General features: G+C 47.6%; 1 protein-coding gene across 1 annotated transcript in view; it reads left to right on the forward strand.

Moving 5' to 3' along the window:
* Window positions 1-15,563, forward strand: part of c18h1orf50 (chromosome 18 C1orf50 homolog) — a 59,274-nt gene extending 43,711 nt beyond the window's left edge. The window contains 4 exon segments of the mRNA XM_070860175.1: window positions 8,518-8,604; window positions 14,036-14,167; window positions 15,251-15,425; window positions 15,428-15,563. Of these exon segments, the coding sequence (XP_070716276.1) occupies window positions 8,518-8,604; window positions 14,036-14,167; window positions 15,251-15,425; window positions 15,428-15,543 (510 nt within the window). The 3' untranslated portion in view covers window positions 15,544-15,563.
* The last annotated feature ends 2,500 nt before the right edge of the window (window positions 15,564-18,063 follow it).

An 18,063-nucleotide genomic window follows, 5' to 3' on the forward strand; every position in this document is an offset into this window, starting at 1 on the left:
CAGATAATCAGTTTTTGTTATGTTGATTGAGGGCTAAATATTGTCCAGGACACCAGGGAGAACTCCCCTGCTCTTCTTCGGAATAGTGCCATGGGATCTTTTGCATCCACCTGAGAGAGCAGACGGGGCCTCGGTTTAATGTCTCATCCGAAAGATGGCACCTCCGACAGTGCAGCACTCCCTCGGGGTATAAGAAAGAATTGCATTTATATATTGCCTTTCACAACTCTAGACGTCCCAAAGCATTTAACAGCCAATTAAGTACTTTTGTAGTGTGGTCACTGTTGTAATGTAGGAAACGTGGCAGCCAATTTGCGCACAGCAAGCTCCCATAAACCGCAATGACCAAATGATCAATTTTAGTGATGTTGGTTGAAGGACAAATATTGGCCAGGAAATAGTGGCTTGAAATAGTGCCGTGGGATCTTTTACATCCACCTGACATGGGAGACAGGGTCTCGGTTTAACATCTCATGCAAAACACAGCACCTCCGTCAGTGTAGAACTCCCTCTACTGTACTGGAGTGTCAACCTAGATTTTGTGCTCAAGTCTCCAGAGTGGGGTTTGAACCCACAACCTTCTGACTCAGCAGCAAGAAAGGTACCCACTGAGCCACAGCTAATATCTGACTGGGTATGAAAAATAACACTAGTCTACCCGCTTGGTTTCTTGTGGTTTGTTCGAAGCCACGGTGCATTTACTTTCGAGTCTAGGGAGGGTGTTTGTCTGGCTTGTCAGACGCTGAACTGAGACAGCCTCTTAAACAGAAGTGAAACATGTTTTTTGTCACTTACAATCATGCGGATCAGGTCTGATCACACAGAGAGAGAACTTGCTTGATCATGTGTTCAGGACGTCTCAAAGTGCGTCACGTACAATGGAGGTCGAGAAGGCAAGTCAATCAGCCAATTTGTACACTGCAAAGTTCCATAACCAGCAAATTGGATGAAAAAAACTTTTCATTTATATAACGCCTTTCACGACCTCAGGATTTCACAAAGTGCTTTACAGACAATTAAGTACTCCTGAAGTGTAGTCACTGCTGTAATGTAGGACCGGTTCATTTGGTTTTGGTTGAAAAAGCGTGTTGGCCAGAACACTGGGAGAATTTCCTGCTTTTAATATATTGCGTGTAACTTTCACATCCACCGGAAGAGGTAGACAGGGCCTCGGTTTAACATCTCACCCGCAAGACAGCACCTCTGACAATGTAGCACTCCCTCAGTACTGTGCTGAAGTGTCAGTCTCGATCACATATTCAAGAACTGAAATAGAGCTTGAACTCACTACCTTTTGACTGACAGGGACGAGCACGGCCTACTGAGCTTAGAAGGTCAACGAGCGTCACAATTAAGGTGTTATTTCTGAATGCTTGCTAACTTTCTTCCAATTTATTTTGAACTAAAATCCGTATTGTGTCTAGTTTTTTTTCCCAAGGTGACTAGATAGGTTTGGATCAAGAAGCCCTTTGTCCCATTCGATCATCCTTCTAGGTACCTGCCCGATTGTTTCCCCATCACAGCAGTCCTGCAATTGTGATTCGGTTTGGGGGAGGGAGGAAGTTTTATAACAAGGGATGGTAGAATAGTGTGAAACCACATTAACACTCAATCTACCGATGCCTTTGAACTGTTAGTACTGAAACATTTGGGAGTGGATTTTCGTCTCCTCTCTGCGCCGTTGTTTGCCCCGGAGCGGCAGCAATGGCGACGGTGAGCTGTTCTGGGCGAGTGGTCAGCCTCCAGCGCCCCGCGGCAATCCTCGGGTCCGGTTTTGCGGTGGCGCAGAGCAGCACCGCCCGGAAGAGCAACGCTCCTGGTTGTGACACCGGCGCGAGGTTTGACTCTTGCCCGACCCGCGCACCCCGCAGTGAACACCTGGGAAATCGGGCAGTCCATTCTGTACCGACAGAGGAGAGGTAAGTAATGGACTCCTAAGGTAAGTGTGATGCTTTTTCTTTTAATTTTTTTTGCGATTTATGTTGTGGTTGCGTGAGCAATGTTTTGGGAATGTTTTTGTGTTTTTTTTTCTTCTTTTTTTCTCCCCAGGTGTCTCTCGGAGTGCTCCCGGTCCGGCTCTTTAGCTCGGGAGTTTCCCATGCTAATACCCTCAGAGAGTGTACATCGCCTCCCTTAGCGCTGCACCCCCTGACTCAGGGAGAGCTGCCCAATGTTACTATATAGGCGCAAACTTTACCGCCCCGCCGTCATTACCGCCCCGAAATCATCAAAGCCAAAAATCAGGCCCTTGGGTCATCTAGATTTTGTCAGCATTGATGAAATATTCTTGTGTAAAAGTTTATTTTTGTTGAGGAAATGTGTTAATATTGGTGCAACTGTGAATCCATAGTCAAGTAACGGAAGTTCCGTGTCTTGTAAATGATGTGTGACTGACAGCAGCGTGCAGTTTAGTTAAAATGATTGTATTATGTCTGTAATGTACCTATAAATGACTCCACGAGGCAATGTATTGTACTCAAACTGTAGTGACCTTGGTTCCCCTTTTATACAGCCCCTGCCATCAGGGCAGGAAACCCCAGTCTCCACTAGTTGCACCCTCTAGTGGTGCCAGCATAGTATATACACAGTGTAAACCTTATTGATAGTACATCAGGTAAACAAGTCTCCATCTTATGTAACTATACAGTGACTACACAGAGTATATCTATAGTCTGCATATATAATATTACTCTCCCCTAAGTCCTTTATGCCAATTACCTTTGCACTGTGTGTTCTGGCTTAGCTCGCACCAGACTTAAGTGACAATAGCCCTTGCACCTTGGCTGTGCTTCAGCTTGGCTCTCTCCCTGTTAACCCCCAAGTCCTTTTGCCACAACGTTGGGTAGTGGTTACCAAATTGGAAGGTTCGATGATGCAGTGGAGGTTCCAGTGGGTTCTGGGTGTGATCCATTTGTGTGTCCATGGCTACATACATCCATTTCCTCCCCCCCTCCCCCGCTCCCAACAGCGAGATCATGCAACTGGCCCGTTACATTAACATACAGGATCAGACACAATGCAAGTACAAAGAAAGGAAGGGAAAAAAAGCAGTTTGTATCGTGACACCTTGGTTCAGTGACCTACATTCGTTATGTTTTATGGTCGTGCGCCAGGATTGGGTAGATTGCATTCATGGTTCAGTCATGGCCAGTACGGAGGTAACAGTACAGGTATGCGAGGACGCTGGTTCCAGAGCAACCAGACGCGGTCCTAGTCGTCTGATGGCGGCGCTGCGTCCCCTGCTAACGGGGTGGGCTTGGTTCGCTCACCTTGCCAGGACTCGGGGCCTTTGCCATTGCCTAGTGGTGGGCAGAGCCACAGATGTGTGTGGCCTCCCTGTCCTCCTTTGAGGGCTGCAAAATCTCAGAATCTTCTGCCTGCTCTCTAACGGTGTTGGGAGCCAGGTCCCATTTGGCGAACTCATTGGTTCTGACCTTTCGCTCCCAGACATGGCCGAGCCTGCGCTGTCTCCACCCGGATGGTGGGCAATGGCGGCCAATTGCACATATCGGCACCGTTTCCGTTTCCAGGTCCGTGGCGAATAGTGCCATCGGGTGCCTGCAATGTGGGATAGACCTGGAGCAGGGTATCAGGATCAGTGCCTTCACCCTCCTGAGGTTGCTGGTCTATAACTTGTGGGGACACCTGGGGCATGGCATCAGGATCAGCACCTTTACCCTCCCGAATTCGCTCACTTGCTACTCCTGACATCTCGTAACAACATTTTGTTCACAATCTTAATCAGTTGGTTACATTGATTGCCATGCATACAATGTCTCTTTAAGTTCAGTTGGTTGCAGGTCTCCTTTAAGAGAACCCTGCTGGCTTTACCCCAATCAAATCCTTTGTTAGACACCACGTGTTGGTCCCTCAGCGTTGCACCTCGTGGTATTACCACGGCCATCTTTTTTTTCAGCCATGCTGCATCTCGCTGCAGCAGGGATGCCACCTTGCCTCTGTCCTCGAGGTCGACTGCCTTGATCCTTCTCTCCTGCGATTCTGCCACAAAAGCTGAAAGAATGCCTGTGAATTCGATCTTCCTCCCCAGGAGTCCTGCCACTGGAGCCGGGAAGGTACTTTTAGGTTGTTCTGATCGGATCATTGCCATGCAGTCGTGATGGACGGTCTGTGCCTCAGGTGCTGCGCTGGTCTGTTCTCTGGTGCCTGGCCCAAGCGAAGGTGAGGTTTTGCTCTGCTGCTGAGCATGGGGGACATCGATTGCTGGAGTGAAGCGGTCTTCCCATTTCCACTGGATCTTCCCCATCCACTTTCTTCTGAGTAGCGTTGTACCATCACCAGCAACAATCCACAGAGGTAACTTGTGCACCACGCCATTATGGATTACACTTACAACCGCACTACCAAGGACTGGGATCAGCTCCTTGGTGTAGGTGCACAACTTTTCCTGTACTGGAACCAGCTCGGGTCGTTTTTCGTTCCATAGCTCTCAAAGGCATCCTGGCTCATCACTGACTGCTCGTTCCCATGTCCACTTCCATGAAGACTGGAACACCGTTTATCTCGACTTCCATCTTCATTGGAGGACAATCGGTGGTACACTCCATACACTTTTTTTTGGGGCTGAGCTGCCTCTGTGGCCAAATCATCATACTCCCCCACTGGATTCAAAGTCATCTACCGACTCCACTGCTAGATGATGAGTCGTATTTCTTTTACACATACGCTGGAAGTGGCCCTTCGTGTTACAGGCTTTGCATACGTACTCAGCAAACCGACACTGGTGAGCCCTATGGTTTCCTCCGTAACGCCAGCATGGTGCTACTCGATTAGCACCCATCAGCGGACTTTGAGTTCTGGAACCCTGAGGTCTGTGCTCTCTGCCCTGGGCAGAGCCACATTCTACAGTCTTGCTTGTGAAAGGCACCATTCTGTGTACAGTACTTGCCGGGTTTGAGTCCACAGGATGAATAATTTGCTTGGTGCTGCAGGTCAAGTTCATAAATGCCTGACTGATGCTGATGGCCTTCTGCAGGTTGACTGTGGTGTCGGCAGATAGTAGATTGTGAAGGAGGCCCTCGTGGCCAATTCCTATAATGAAATTGTCTTGCAATGCTTCGTTGAGGTGCGTGCCAAAATCACACGGTACTGCAAGTCTCCTGAGGTCAGCAGCATATTTTGCAATCTCCTGGCCCTCAGGTCTGCAGTGAGTGTAGAATCTGTGCCTGTCCGTGATGATGCTGTCTTTTGGTTTAAGTTGGTCGCTAATTAGTTCAGTCAACTCATCATATGTCTTATCCTTGGCCTTCGTGGGTGCCAGCAAGTCCCTGACGAGACAGTAGACCTCAGGCCCACAACTGGTCAGCAGTATAGCCTTGCGCTTCTCTGCCGATGCATCTGTCTTCCCTGCCAGGTCATTTGCCACGAAATACAGCTCGAACCTTTCCGTGAAGGCATCCCAATCATCACCCTCTGCGAAGTCTTTTAGTGTGCCAAAGGTAGCCATAATCGCGTGAAAGTCTGTATTCTCGTCGCCAGTTATTATGTCTGTAATATACCTATGAATGACTCCATGAGGCAATGTATTGTACTCAAACTGTAGTGACCTAGGTCCTTTATTCCAGAGTGAGGCAGCCGTATGGTTGCTACCCTTTTATACAGCCCCTGCCAACAGGGCAGGAAACCCCAGTCTCCACCAGTTGCACCCTCTAGTGGTGCCAGCATAGTATATACACAGTGTAAACCTTATTGATAGTACATCAGGTAAACAAGTCTCCATCTTATGCAACTATACAGTGACTACACAGAGAGTATATCTATAGTCTGCATCCATAAGATTGATTACTAAACAATGGCAGATTTTGAAACTGTGGTGTTCTTCCGGGTTTGTGATCAACTGAATGTAATGACAGCCCCCATTGCGATCTGCTTTCTGCCCATCATCGGGTGACGCTGTTCTGACTCCGCCCAGTACTTATTTTCTGGTTCGTGCCCACAGCAGCGTCTGCGGCTGTTTGATATTAATCAGCAAATAGGGTAGCAGCAATTGATATTTATCTGATTAAACTGGCATGTAATTCTGCCGCAGCCTGTTGTGCATGTCATTTTTGTACATTAGTATTTAATATATATGTATAGAAGATTGACCGATTGTCCTGATTTTGGAGAAGAGGGATATTCAGCCATTTTTAAAAATTAATTTTGGGATCTGGGCGTCGGTTGGAAAGGCCGACAATTTATTGCCCTGAGATGGTGGTGGGCTGCCACCTTAAGCTGCTGGTAGCTGATACAACTGGGTGGCTCATCAGGCCACTTCAGAGGGCAGTTCAGAGTCAACTAAGTCGGTGTGGGATTGGAGCCAGAAAAAGGCCAGACCGGGTAAGGACGGCAGGTTTCCTTCCCTAAAAAAGACAGTAGTGAACCAGTTGTTTTTTTATGACTCACCCCCCCCCTCCTTCTCCTCCCCCTCCCCCCCTCCCCCCCCTCCCCCTCCCCCTCCCCCCCCCCTCCCCCTCCCCCTCCCCCTCCCCCCCCCTCCCCCTCCCCCCCCCTCCCCCTCCCCCTCCCCCTCCCCCCCCCTCCCCCTCCCCCTCCCCCCCCCCCACTTTCTTACAACCCCTCTTTTATCTCTTTCCCAGGGCAGCCGATGATTATTCCACCATTCACACCCCATCTAGACTCATATTTTGTTTCCTAACTTGTCCCATTACCATCTCACGTTTGACCATCATCCCTTTTGTCTCTCTAATCTCTCCTGCCTTCCACCCTTTCACAGACCTTCCCTTTTGTTCTTTCCTTCCCGGCCCCTCTCACTGACCCTGCACTTCCTTAAGAATCTGTTACACCTCGAACTTTTCCAGTTCTGATGAAGAGTCACAGACCCGAAACGTTAACTTTCGCTCCACAGATGCTGCCTGGCCCGCTGAGATTTCTAGCATTTTCTGTTTTTATTTTATGACAATCTGACAGCTTTATAGTCACTGATAACCAGCTTTTTATTTCCAGCTTTTTAGTTCCAGATTTAAAACAAAACTGAATTCAAATTTTGAAACTGTCTTGGGACTCGATCTCATGTTTTCCGGGTTATTAGGCCAGGTCTCTGGATTAGTAATATAACCACGACATTACCGTACCCTACCACAGCCTATTGTTGCTGTGTTCCACACCAGAGAAATCTGCTCTACTTGCATTTCCCTGTTCCTTTCCTGCAACATTTAGTATTTTTGTTTTTCAAATGCGAATCTATTTCCCTCTTCAGATGAGATAGATAGAATTTTGGACTCTCAGGGAATAAAGGGATATGGATGCATGGCGGGACAGTGGAGTTGAGGTCGAAGGTCAGCCATGATTTTATGCAATGGCGGAGCAGGCTCGAGTTGCCGTATGGCCTACTCCTGCTCTTATTTCTTACGTTCTTATCTTGTATTCTTAAATGAAAAAAAATTTCCTTCCAGCCTAACCCTCATGCTTGATCCCATCTCCTTCTGTTATTCCTGATCTGGAATTGATCTCTGTATTTCCATCGTATTTTACTTGTGAAGCAGTTTAAGGTTTCATTCTTGTCTCGGTTGGTATTTTGGGTGCTTTCCAGTCAACCTTTGACTTCAGTCGTCTGTGGTTGCAAAAGTTCAAGAGAAAAAGTAGTTAAACAAATTCCCCCAGTGACTAACGGGAGTCTCGCCCTCACCAGAACAAGACTTCACCTCTGTTGGCTGCCAGCTGCCCTATGATATCTCACCCACTCTTCATGTGCAAGCCTGCACAGTGAGTGTCGACAATCTACCAGACATTATAGCCCAGCCCGGCTACCACCCCCACATGCACTTTCCAGCAGGATTTTGTCCGGCACTGATCAGCCGATTATATTTTCCTTCCCCCGCCCTCTCCCGAACACATAGGCATCGAAGGCAATTGTAGCCCCGCAGTTCATGCCCTGACTCCGATCAGTTAACTCAAGACAGACAGGGGATTGAGCCTTAGACCTTCTGGTCTATATGCCTCAATATCACACCAGGCATGGCATTTGCCCACTGACTCATCAGGGGGAATTGCCCCAGTGTTTCTAAAATGTCAAATCCATGTTTACTGTCAACCCTCAACAGTGTGTGACTTAGAAGGGAATTTACTGGGTACTTCCAGTGCATGAAAAAGTGTTTCATTTTACAAACTGTTAAATAACCTTAAAATTAGAGCTGGGCCGTTCAGAGGAGCACTTCTTCACACAAAGGGTAGTGGAAGCCTGGAAAACTCTTCCTCAGAAAGCTGTTGTGGTAAATTGAAAAGATGGATAGATCTTTGTTAGGCAAGGGTATTAAGGGATATGGAACCAAGCTGGGTGGATGGAGTTAAGATACAGACTAGCCATGATCACACTGAATGGCGGAACAGGTTCGAGGGGCTGAATGGCCTGCTCCTGTTCCTATGTGTGTGATTATGATCAAAGTAACACGTGGATTACTCGCCGGTGATCAGAATGGCAGACCAACATGGGACAGGTCTTATTGTCGGGCCTACTTAGCAATTTTAACTCCACTAAATTTAAGCGCTTGTATTTCCCAGGCAGATGACTTTGTTCGTGCCAGTGCCTGTAATAAACTGACTGTGATCGCCGAGCAGATCCAACACCTCCAGGAGAAAGCTCGAAAGGTAGGAGGAGTCTTCAAGTTATGTACTGTCTTCCCTCTTTGTCCTCTTCTATTCGGCTTCGTCCCGCTTTCCCAGGTCCTCAAACTCATGAAGAGCCCAGAAATGTGACCTGGTTGCAGTTAGTTAGCCTTAGTCTGTAGCTGGCTGACAGATGCCCAAAGGAAACGGAGGGAAAATCACTCTGTGAGGTTGCACTTGTGACGCATTTATGGGTCGGTGTATCCGCTGGCATGATGAATTCACCACCTTTACGTTGCCGGGTGGAATTCGGGTCATTTGGATTGCAGGGGTCACAACTGTGACTTACATTGACTGGCGCTGGGCCTGCCCAATGTCGTCATGTTTCAGTCCAGGCTCAGCAATTGCTGGGTCGAGCTGTCCCCGACCAGAACAAAGTGCTGGTATCTGGCCTCCAGACTCGCCACAGGCATCATTCATGTTTGTCTCTGGTGTTTCTCCACCACTGGCAGCCGTACCTTCAGCCGTCGAGGCCTTAAACTCTGAAATACCTTCCCCAAACCTCATCACCTCTCCATCTCTCCTCCTTTACAACTCCACTGAAAACCTACCTCTTTGACCAAGTGTGTGGTCACCTGTCCTAATGTCTCCCTTCTTTGGCTCAGTGTCAATTTTTATCTGATTTACAATCCTGTGAAGTGTCTTGGGACATTTTTACTCCATTAAAGGCGCTATATAAATGCAAGTTGCTCTGGCCGTTGTCTCCAGAGGCAACCTTGGAGACCCAGTTGTGTTGAATGCTGTTGGTTTTCAGTTGCCATAATAGCTGCTGATGTCCCCATCTAAAGCTTTATCACATTACAGGAAGTGCTTACTGCAAGTATTCTTTTCTAAGGTTACAGTCATATTTAGAATGTCAGGCTCACTGGTCAACGGCACATTCCAAAATCTTACATAAAAGACTGTGTGTGTCAAATTGGCTGAATCTCTATACTCAAACAACTTCCTCCACCACCGGCGCACCATAGGTGCATTGTCTACTATCTACAGGATGCACTGCAGCAACTCGTCATGGCTTCTTTGACAGCGCCTCACAAACCCACGACCTCCACCTAGAAGGACAGGGCAGCAGGTGCATGGGAACATCATCCCCTCCAAGTCACACACTATGTTGGTGGTTCCTTCAACAACAACTTGGATTTATATAGCACCTTTAACATAGTAATCAAACAAAATTTACCACATGAGATACTAGAGCAGATGACCAAAAGCTTGGTCAAAAAGGTGGGTTTTACAGAGCATCTTAAAAGGAGGAAAGAGAGACGGAGAGGTTTAGGAAGGGAATTCCAGAGCTTAGGGTCTTGGTAGCTGAAGGCACGGCCACCAATGGTTGAGCGATTAAAATCAAGGATGCTCAAGAGGCCAGAATTAGAGGAGCGTAGGTAGCGTGAAGGCTGTGAAGCTGGAGGAGATTAGAGAGATAGGGAGGGGTGAGGCCATGGAGGGATTTGAAAACAAGGATGAGAATATTAAAATTGAGGTGTAACTTAACAGAGAGCCAATGTAGGTCAGCGAGCACAGGGGTGACTTGGTGCGAGTCAGAGCACGAGCAGAGTTTTGGATGACCTTGAGTTTACGGAGGGTAGAACGTGGGAGGCCAGCCAGGAGTGCATTGGAATAGTCAAGTCTAGAGGTAACAAAGGCATGGATGGATGAGGGTTTCAGCAGCAGATGAGCTGAAGCAAGAGCGGAGTCAGGCGATGTTACAGAGGTAGAAGTAGACGGTCTTAGCGATGGCGCGGATATGTGGTCACAAGCTCATCTCGGGGTCAACTACGACACCAAGGTTGTGAACAGTCTGGTTCAGCCTCAGACAGTTGCCAGGGACAGGGCTGGTGTTGGTGGCTAGTAAATGGAGTTTCTGACGGGGACTAAATTTCTGCTCTTTCAGTACTGGATGTCGGACAAGCAGTTTGACAATTTAGAGACCGTGGAGGGGTCGAGAGAGGTGGTGATGAGGTCGAGCTGGGTGCTGTCAGCGTACGTGTGGAAACTGACTCAGTGTTTTTGGATGATGTTGCCGGGAGGCAGCAAGTAAATGATAAATAGGAGGGGGCTAAGGATAAATCCTTGGGGGAAACCAGAGGTAACAGTAGAGCAGGAAGAGAAGGCATTGCAGGAGATTCTCTGGCTACAACTGGATAGATAAGAATGGAACCAGGCGAGTGCAGTCCCATCCAGTTGGACGACGGTGGAGAGGCGTTGGAGGAGGATAGAGTGGTCAACTGTGTCACAGGCTGCAGGCAGTTCGCGGAGGAATAGTTTACCTTTGTCACAATCACACAGGATGTCATTTGTGACTTTGATGAGAGCTTTTTAGGTACCGTGGTAGCGGCGGAAACCTTGTTGGAGAGAGACCGAGGTGTGATTTGATAAGAGCCACACCACAACCGTGCTGGACTGAGCGGGGCAAGTGGTGGAAGGTATAGCCAGGCATGGAGGCTTCCTTTAGGGGGAAGGTGTCAGCATCCCTCAGCCATCAAGGTTATGATGTCAATGCGATCATCATAGGCAGTCCCTTGAAATCGAGGAAGACTTGCTCCCACTCTAAAAGTGAGTTCTCAGGTGACTGAACAGTCCCATACGGCAATTACAGTCTCTGTCACAGGTGGGACAGACAGTGATTGAAGGAAGGGGTGGGTGGGACAGGTTTGCCACATGCTCCTTCCGTTGCCTGCGCTTGATTTCTGCATGCTCACGGCGACGAGACACGAGGTGCTCAGCGCCCTCCCGGATGCTCTTCCTCCACTTAGGGCGGTCTTTGGCCAGGAATTCCCAGGTGTCAATGCAATCATCCACAATAAGCTCATGGATGGCAAGGGCCTTGTTCACAAGCGAACGGTCATTCTGCAGAAGATGCAGAGAGGGACAATGATAGCTGGTCCACTGCCAGAGTCCACAGCGTCAGCACTGGGAGTGGTGAGTTAGACAGGAAAGAGATTAGCAAGATTAGCCCCCAGCGGACGGGCTGGGTAGGAAGGTCGGCGGGAGAGCAGGATGGGGCAGTTGGGATTGCTGCTCCTGAGGAAGCAGCGATCGAGTGCCACGGCGGGCCCTTTGGAGGATGCCAAAAGAGGCACAGAGGGAAGCTGTAGACTTATCTAAAAGGAAGTCCAGCCTGAGACGGTGGCAGGAGAGAGTAGGAAGGTCGAGGAGTGCTGAATGGTTGGAGTAGGGATTTGGGAGGGCAGAGTACCAGAGAGGGGAGAAATGACAGGAGCCATGACAACAGGAAAGCGGGGTCAAGGAGGGGTAAAGAGAAAAGTGGTAAAAAGTAGAGAAAAAAATTGGAATTAGAAGCGATAGCCTCAGGTCCGGAGCAGCAGCCAAAACTCGCACGGGAATGGACACAGGGAATACTCAAGTTATATAGGTCTCTGCTCATTGGAATTCAGCAGAATGAGAGGTTATCTTATCGAAACGTGTAAGATTATGAGGGGGCTAGACAAGGTGGATGCAGAGAGGATGTTTCCACTGATGGGGGAGACTAGAACTAGGGGGCATGATCTTAGAATAAGGGGCCACCCATTTAAAACTGAGACAAGGAGAAATTTCTTCTGAGGGTTGTGGATCTATGGAATTCGCTGCCTCAGAGAGCTGTGGAAGCTGGGACATTGAATAAATTTAAGACAAAAAAAGACAGTATCTTAAATGATAAAGAGTTATGGGGAGCGGACAGGAAAATGAAGCTGAGTCCATGATCAGATCAGCCATGATCTTATTGAATGGCAGAGCAGGCTCAAGGGGCCATGTGGCCTACTCCTACTCCTATTTCTTATGTTATGGTTACGGAGCAATTATTAGGATACATATATCCTGGTAGTAAATGGGAACTAGAGAGGAGGCAATAGGAGAGGTTCCAGAGTTAATGTTCGAGGTCCCGTGGTGGGATAAAGTTGACGCAGGTAAGGTGGAGTCGGCTCGGAGCATCGACCAACTGTTGTCCAAGTTCGGTGGGTGAGTGAAGTGCAGAAGCTATTTGAAAGGCAGAGTATCGGAGGATGCATTGCTGGAGCTATTTCTGTGGGAATGATGGTCCAGGGGGCGCTCGGAATCAGTTGCAAGGCAGGAAAAAAAAACGGAGGTCACCATAAGATGCAGAAATGGTGGAGAAATGTACTGCAGCCCAGGAGCGTGAGGCTCGAGCCAGGAACCAGGCTGTAGCTTAAGCTGAAGAACCAGTAGAACCAGTTGTAGGCTCAGTAAGTAACAGCCACGGTGGGGGAAGGGCTGTAAGCTGATCAGTTACTTCAACATTTAAGCAACTGGGCAACAGGTCACAGACACAGCAGCTGTGTCTCGTGGTGCAGTCCACTGCAGAAGTGCAGTCTTACACAGAGAAACCCAGGAATTTGGGAGCCAAATTTGAGAAAAAAATCCAGTGCTCACAAATAGAGTTGCCAACTCTGGGTAGATGTATTCCTGGAGGTTTCGTCATATGACTTCCTATCTCCAACCGCACCACCACCCAGTCAAAAAGCCATTTACCCCACATCTTCAATACTTTGTTTAACGAATAAATGGAAATGGTATTACAAAGAGACCCATTTTTTTAATACCCCTATGATTTTTCTCCGGGTATGCTCACAGCAGTGTCCAAGAGATTAATCTTTCATTCCTGGAGACTCCAGGACAATCCTGGAGGGTTGGCAACCCTACTCACAAAGAGCCGGCAGGGTCAAGTGATGGGTAGTAGCAGTTGTGAAACACCTCGGTCTTGAAATTAGATGGCTACACGCCCATTTTTCCATCGTCGCTGGGTCAAAGTCCTGGAACTCCCTCCCTAACGGCACAGTGGGAGTACCTTCACCGCACGGACTGCAGCGGTTCAAGTAGGCGGCTCACCACCACCTTCTCAAGGGCAACTAGGGATAGGCAATAAATAAATACTGGCCTTGCCAATGATGCCCATATCGCAAGAATGAATTTTTTAAAAAACACCTGCTTCTGCCAGTGAAACTATCCCCTACTAGTGGTGTAACGGTATTGCCCAGGGCACCTCTCTTACCTCTTGCCTGAGTGCACTTTGAGTGTCTTCATACCAAAGATTCGTAGCCATGTGAAGCCAAAACTGCTTCACATCAGCGTGCGTTCACAATGGGCCTGCAGTAATGCAGCCTCGATTGACCTGCATGGAAGGAGCAATGGATAAGAACTGATACCATTAAATGTTGATGGGTGAAAGGTCATGTCATAATTAGCCAGATTGTTTTTTTCTTCATTTTCTTTGTCAAATTAGAAAATGTCAGTTTGATCAATGTTGACTCTTTATTAAAAGAATATTGCCCCAGTTTCCTTTGCAGAATGCCATCTCTGTTGTTGGTGCCAACATGGTGCATAGCACTAAACCTTCATGATCTGGTCCTGTGTTTGTTTTACCCCCCCATGTGTACATCACTGGGTTCCTGTTCAGGTCCTGGAAGAGGCCAAGAGGGACGCAGATCTCCATCACGTCGCCTGTAATGTTGTGAAGAAGCCCGGGATGGTCTATTTCATGTACAGACGGGATTCTGACCAGCGATACTTCTCCATTCTTTCTCCGAAGGTCGGCTTGTTTGAATATTTTCAGGTCCTCAGTAAGTGGAAGGAGGTTCTGATTAAGGACATAAGAAATAGGGGCAGGAGTAGGCCATACGGCCCCTCGAGCCTGCTCCGCCATTTAATAAGATCATGGCTGATCATCGACCTCAACTCCACTTTTCTGCCCGATCCCCATATCCCTTGATTCCCCTAGAGTCCAAAAATCTATCGATCTCAGCCTTGAATATAGTCAGAGACTCTGCATCCACAGCCCTCTGGGGCAGAGAATTCCAAAGATTCACAGCCCTCTGAGTGAAGAAATTTCTCCTCATCTCTGTCTTAAATGGCTGACCCCTTATCCTGAGACTGTGCCCCCTAGTTCTGGACTCTCCAGCCAGGGGGAACATCCTCTCAGCATCGACCCTGACAATCACCTTCAGAATCTTGTATGTTTCAATGAAATCACCTCTCATTCTTCTAAACTCCAGAGAATGTCCTAACCAATATTTATCCCTCAACCAACATCACGAAAACAGATCATTTGGTCATTAATTGCGGCTGCACTGTAATGTAGTTGGGGGAAGTTTGGGAACTCCGTTTGGTCGCTGAGACTTGCAGGCCGGGAAGGTCCCAGCCGTGGCTCAGTGGGTAGCACCCTCGCCTCGGGAGTCAGAAAGTTGTGAGTTCAAGTCCCACCCAAGAGTCTTAAGCACATAATCCGGGCTGCCGCTTCAGTGCAGTGCTGCACTGTCGGAGGTGCCGTCTTTCAGATGAGACATTAAACCAAAGCCCTTGTCTACTCTCTCAGGTGGATGTCAAATATCCCATGGCACTATTTGAAGAGGAGCAGGGGAGTTCTCTTGGTGTCCTAACCAATATTTATCCCTCAACCAACATCATAAAGACAGATTATTTGGTCATTATCTCATTGCTGTTTGTGGGGCCTGACTGTGCACAATTTGGTTGCCGCGTTACAACAGTGACTGCACTTCAAAAGTACTTCATTGGCTGTAAAGCACTTTGGAGCGTCCTGAGGTTGTGAAAGGCGCTATATAAATGCAAGTCTTTCTTTTTCATTAAGTCTGTTGTTTTTCACTATTCCTATTAGGAGTGGGGGCAGAGCTGCCCACATGAGTTCCTTGGTGCCTACCAGCTGCAGCATGACATGTCATGGACACCGTACAAGGAGATTGAGAAAAGAGATGCAGAAATTCGTCTCATTGACAAGCTCTTAACCCAACAGCAGGCACTGCCACAGAGTACAGAGCCTAACTTCCAGGGACTGACCCAATGACACTACCTCCCAGCGAGAACAGTCTCGAACATTCGACATGTCCTGACAAGGAGGCTTTGATTGCAGAAAGCACTGTGCTTCCTGATGTTTACACGGGGCCATTTTAAAAGTCTGTTTTCTGCTCGTTCCTCTGCAGTTCTTGGTTCTGTTTTTCGTTTACTCTTAAGCCGAGAAACGACTAACAGTAGACAAACACTTGACCTGCTCATGACATTCCTTTGTCTACTGCTTTAGTGCATATGGTATTCTATTTATTTTAAATGGGCTATCGCCTGCATAAAATAGCACACAAGGGAATAACATAACATGCTATGCATTCATCTGCTAATATCAGCACCACTAGGCTAAAGAGAAAATTCCACCTTCCCACTTGTCGCCAACCAATACTTATATTTATAATCAGCTGTGAATCTTGAATTCAGAGATTCAGTGATTTGGACTAAATAATCCTCGAGTTATATTGCATTTACTTGGCACTTTGAATATTGCAACTAGTGACTGGGTTCATGACCTGCTTATACCGAGGTTAATAACTAGGCTTATTTAGGGCATCAGTACCAATACACAATTAGAAATGACGGGTCAAATGCACTTTAATGCTCCATGATACCCTCACTTCATTCCCTCATAGGAACAGGAGGCCGCCATTCAGCCGCTCAAGCCATTCAATTAGATAATGGCTGATGTGTATCTTACCCGCCTTGGTTCCATAATCCTGAATACCCTTGCCTAACAAAGATTTCTAGAGAAAGGATCTCTCCCAAGTTTAAATTCTGCACAGAACTTGACATTTCTGCTCTTTGTACTCAAATTGCTTCCAACATCTGTGGCAACTCTGCAACTGTCAGTGTTTCAGAGTACTGTTCCTCTGCACTCTCCCAAGTTAGGAGGGACAAAATCTGTATCTCCAGTGCCGGGTGCTGTATCAAGTGGCTGTGCTGGGCATGTTTCACAGGGCCATCAGTTTGCTTCACTGAAATCCTCATGACAACCAAAATAAAAGTGGAGTGTTTAAAAACTGGCAGTGAAAAAGGGAACTCTTGTTACGCCTGTTCCAGATGGAAGTAATGTGACAGTGACGTCACAGGCAACCGCTGTGCAGCTGCTGTTCTGCAGAACTGCTGCTCCGACGATCCAATGTAAAATGAGTTTGAGCAGTTCCAATCCAGGTCCCAGTGGGCATTGGCACAGAATCTGCCCCCCGATTAAAGGCAAGCGTGGCTGATGTGGGAATTTTGCTAACCATCACCCTGGTGCACTGGCGGGTCTTTTTCTGAGGTTGGGGCTGAGGCACATTACCAGAGGACAGAGCAAAAGGGGTTTTATTCTGCATTCAGCCTAACCTGGGCGTGCTTGATGCTGACGCTGGGCGCCTGAAAAGCAGAGTTCCACTTCCCAGCATAAATACAAATCACCTTGTTGAGTACAAAAGGAACCAAAAGAAACGTTCTTTGTTTCTAAACAAATTTGAGGGAATGGGAAGTAACAAGATTTACAGGGGACTAATGCTAATCAAAATCAAAAAAATTACCTATATGAGAGCAGCAGTAGGCCATTCGGCCCCTCGAGCTTGCTCCGCCATTCAATGAGATCACGGCTGATCTTCTAACTCAACTCCACATTCCTGCACTATCCCCATATCCCTTGATTCCCTTAATATCCAAAAATCTATCGCACCCTGTCTTGAATATACTCAACGACTGAGGATCCACAGCCCTCCGTGGAAGAGAATTCCAAAGATTCACCACCTCTGAGTGAAGAAATTTCTCCTCATCTCAGTCCTAAATGGCTGATCCCTTATTCTGAGACTGTGACCCCTGGTTCTAGACTCCCCAGCCAGGGGAAACATCCTCCCTGCATCTACCCTGTCTAGCCCTGTAAGAATTTTTTATGTTTCAATGAGATCACCTCTCATTCTTCTAAACTATAGGCCTTGTCTACTCAATCGAGGTCTAGTCCACTCAATCTTATTTAATATATTCAGTATTTTTTTTGTTTTGTTCACAAGCCAGGACTGACTCCCTCCCCGAGCCCAGTAATCTGTAAGAACATAAGAAATAGGAATAGGAGTAGGCCATTTGTCCCCTCGAGCCTGCTCCGCTATTCAATAAGATCATGGCTGATCTTATCTTGGCCTCAACACCACTTCCGTGCCTGCTCCCCATAACCCTTGACCCCCTTATCGCTCAAAGATCTGTCTATCTCCACCTTAAATATATTTAATGACCCAGCCTCCACAGCTCTCTGGGGCAGAGAATTCCACAGATTCACGACCCTCTGAGAATAAATTCCTCATCTCCGTTTTAAAGGGTGACCTGTTATTCTGAAACTATGCCCCCTAGTTCTAGATTCCCCCACGAAGGGAACTATCCTCTCTGCATCAACCTTTTCAAACCCCATTAGAATCATATCCCTTTCAATATCTCTCATTCTTCTAAACTCCAATGAGTATAGGCCTAACCCGCTCATAAGACAATCCCTTTCAACTCAGGAACCAACCTAGTGATCCCTTCAGCTAGCTGGGATTCTTTCTGCCCCTCTTTATACTATCCAGATTTTGCTCTCCCCTCCTGAAGGCATTGGCACTTACTCATGGCTCATGGTTCCACAGGTCTTGGTTGCCACCT

The sequence above is a fragment of the Pristiophorus japonicus genome, chromosome 18 (genome assembly GCF_044704955.1).
Source record: "Pristiophorus japonicus isolate sPriJap1 chromosome 18, sPriJap1.hap1, whole genome shotgun sequence".
NCBI classification, from domain to species: Eukaryota; Metazoa; Chordata; class Chondrichthyes; family Pristiophoridae; genus Pristiophorus; species Pristiophorus japonicus.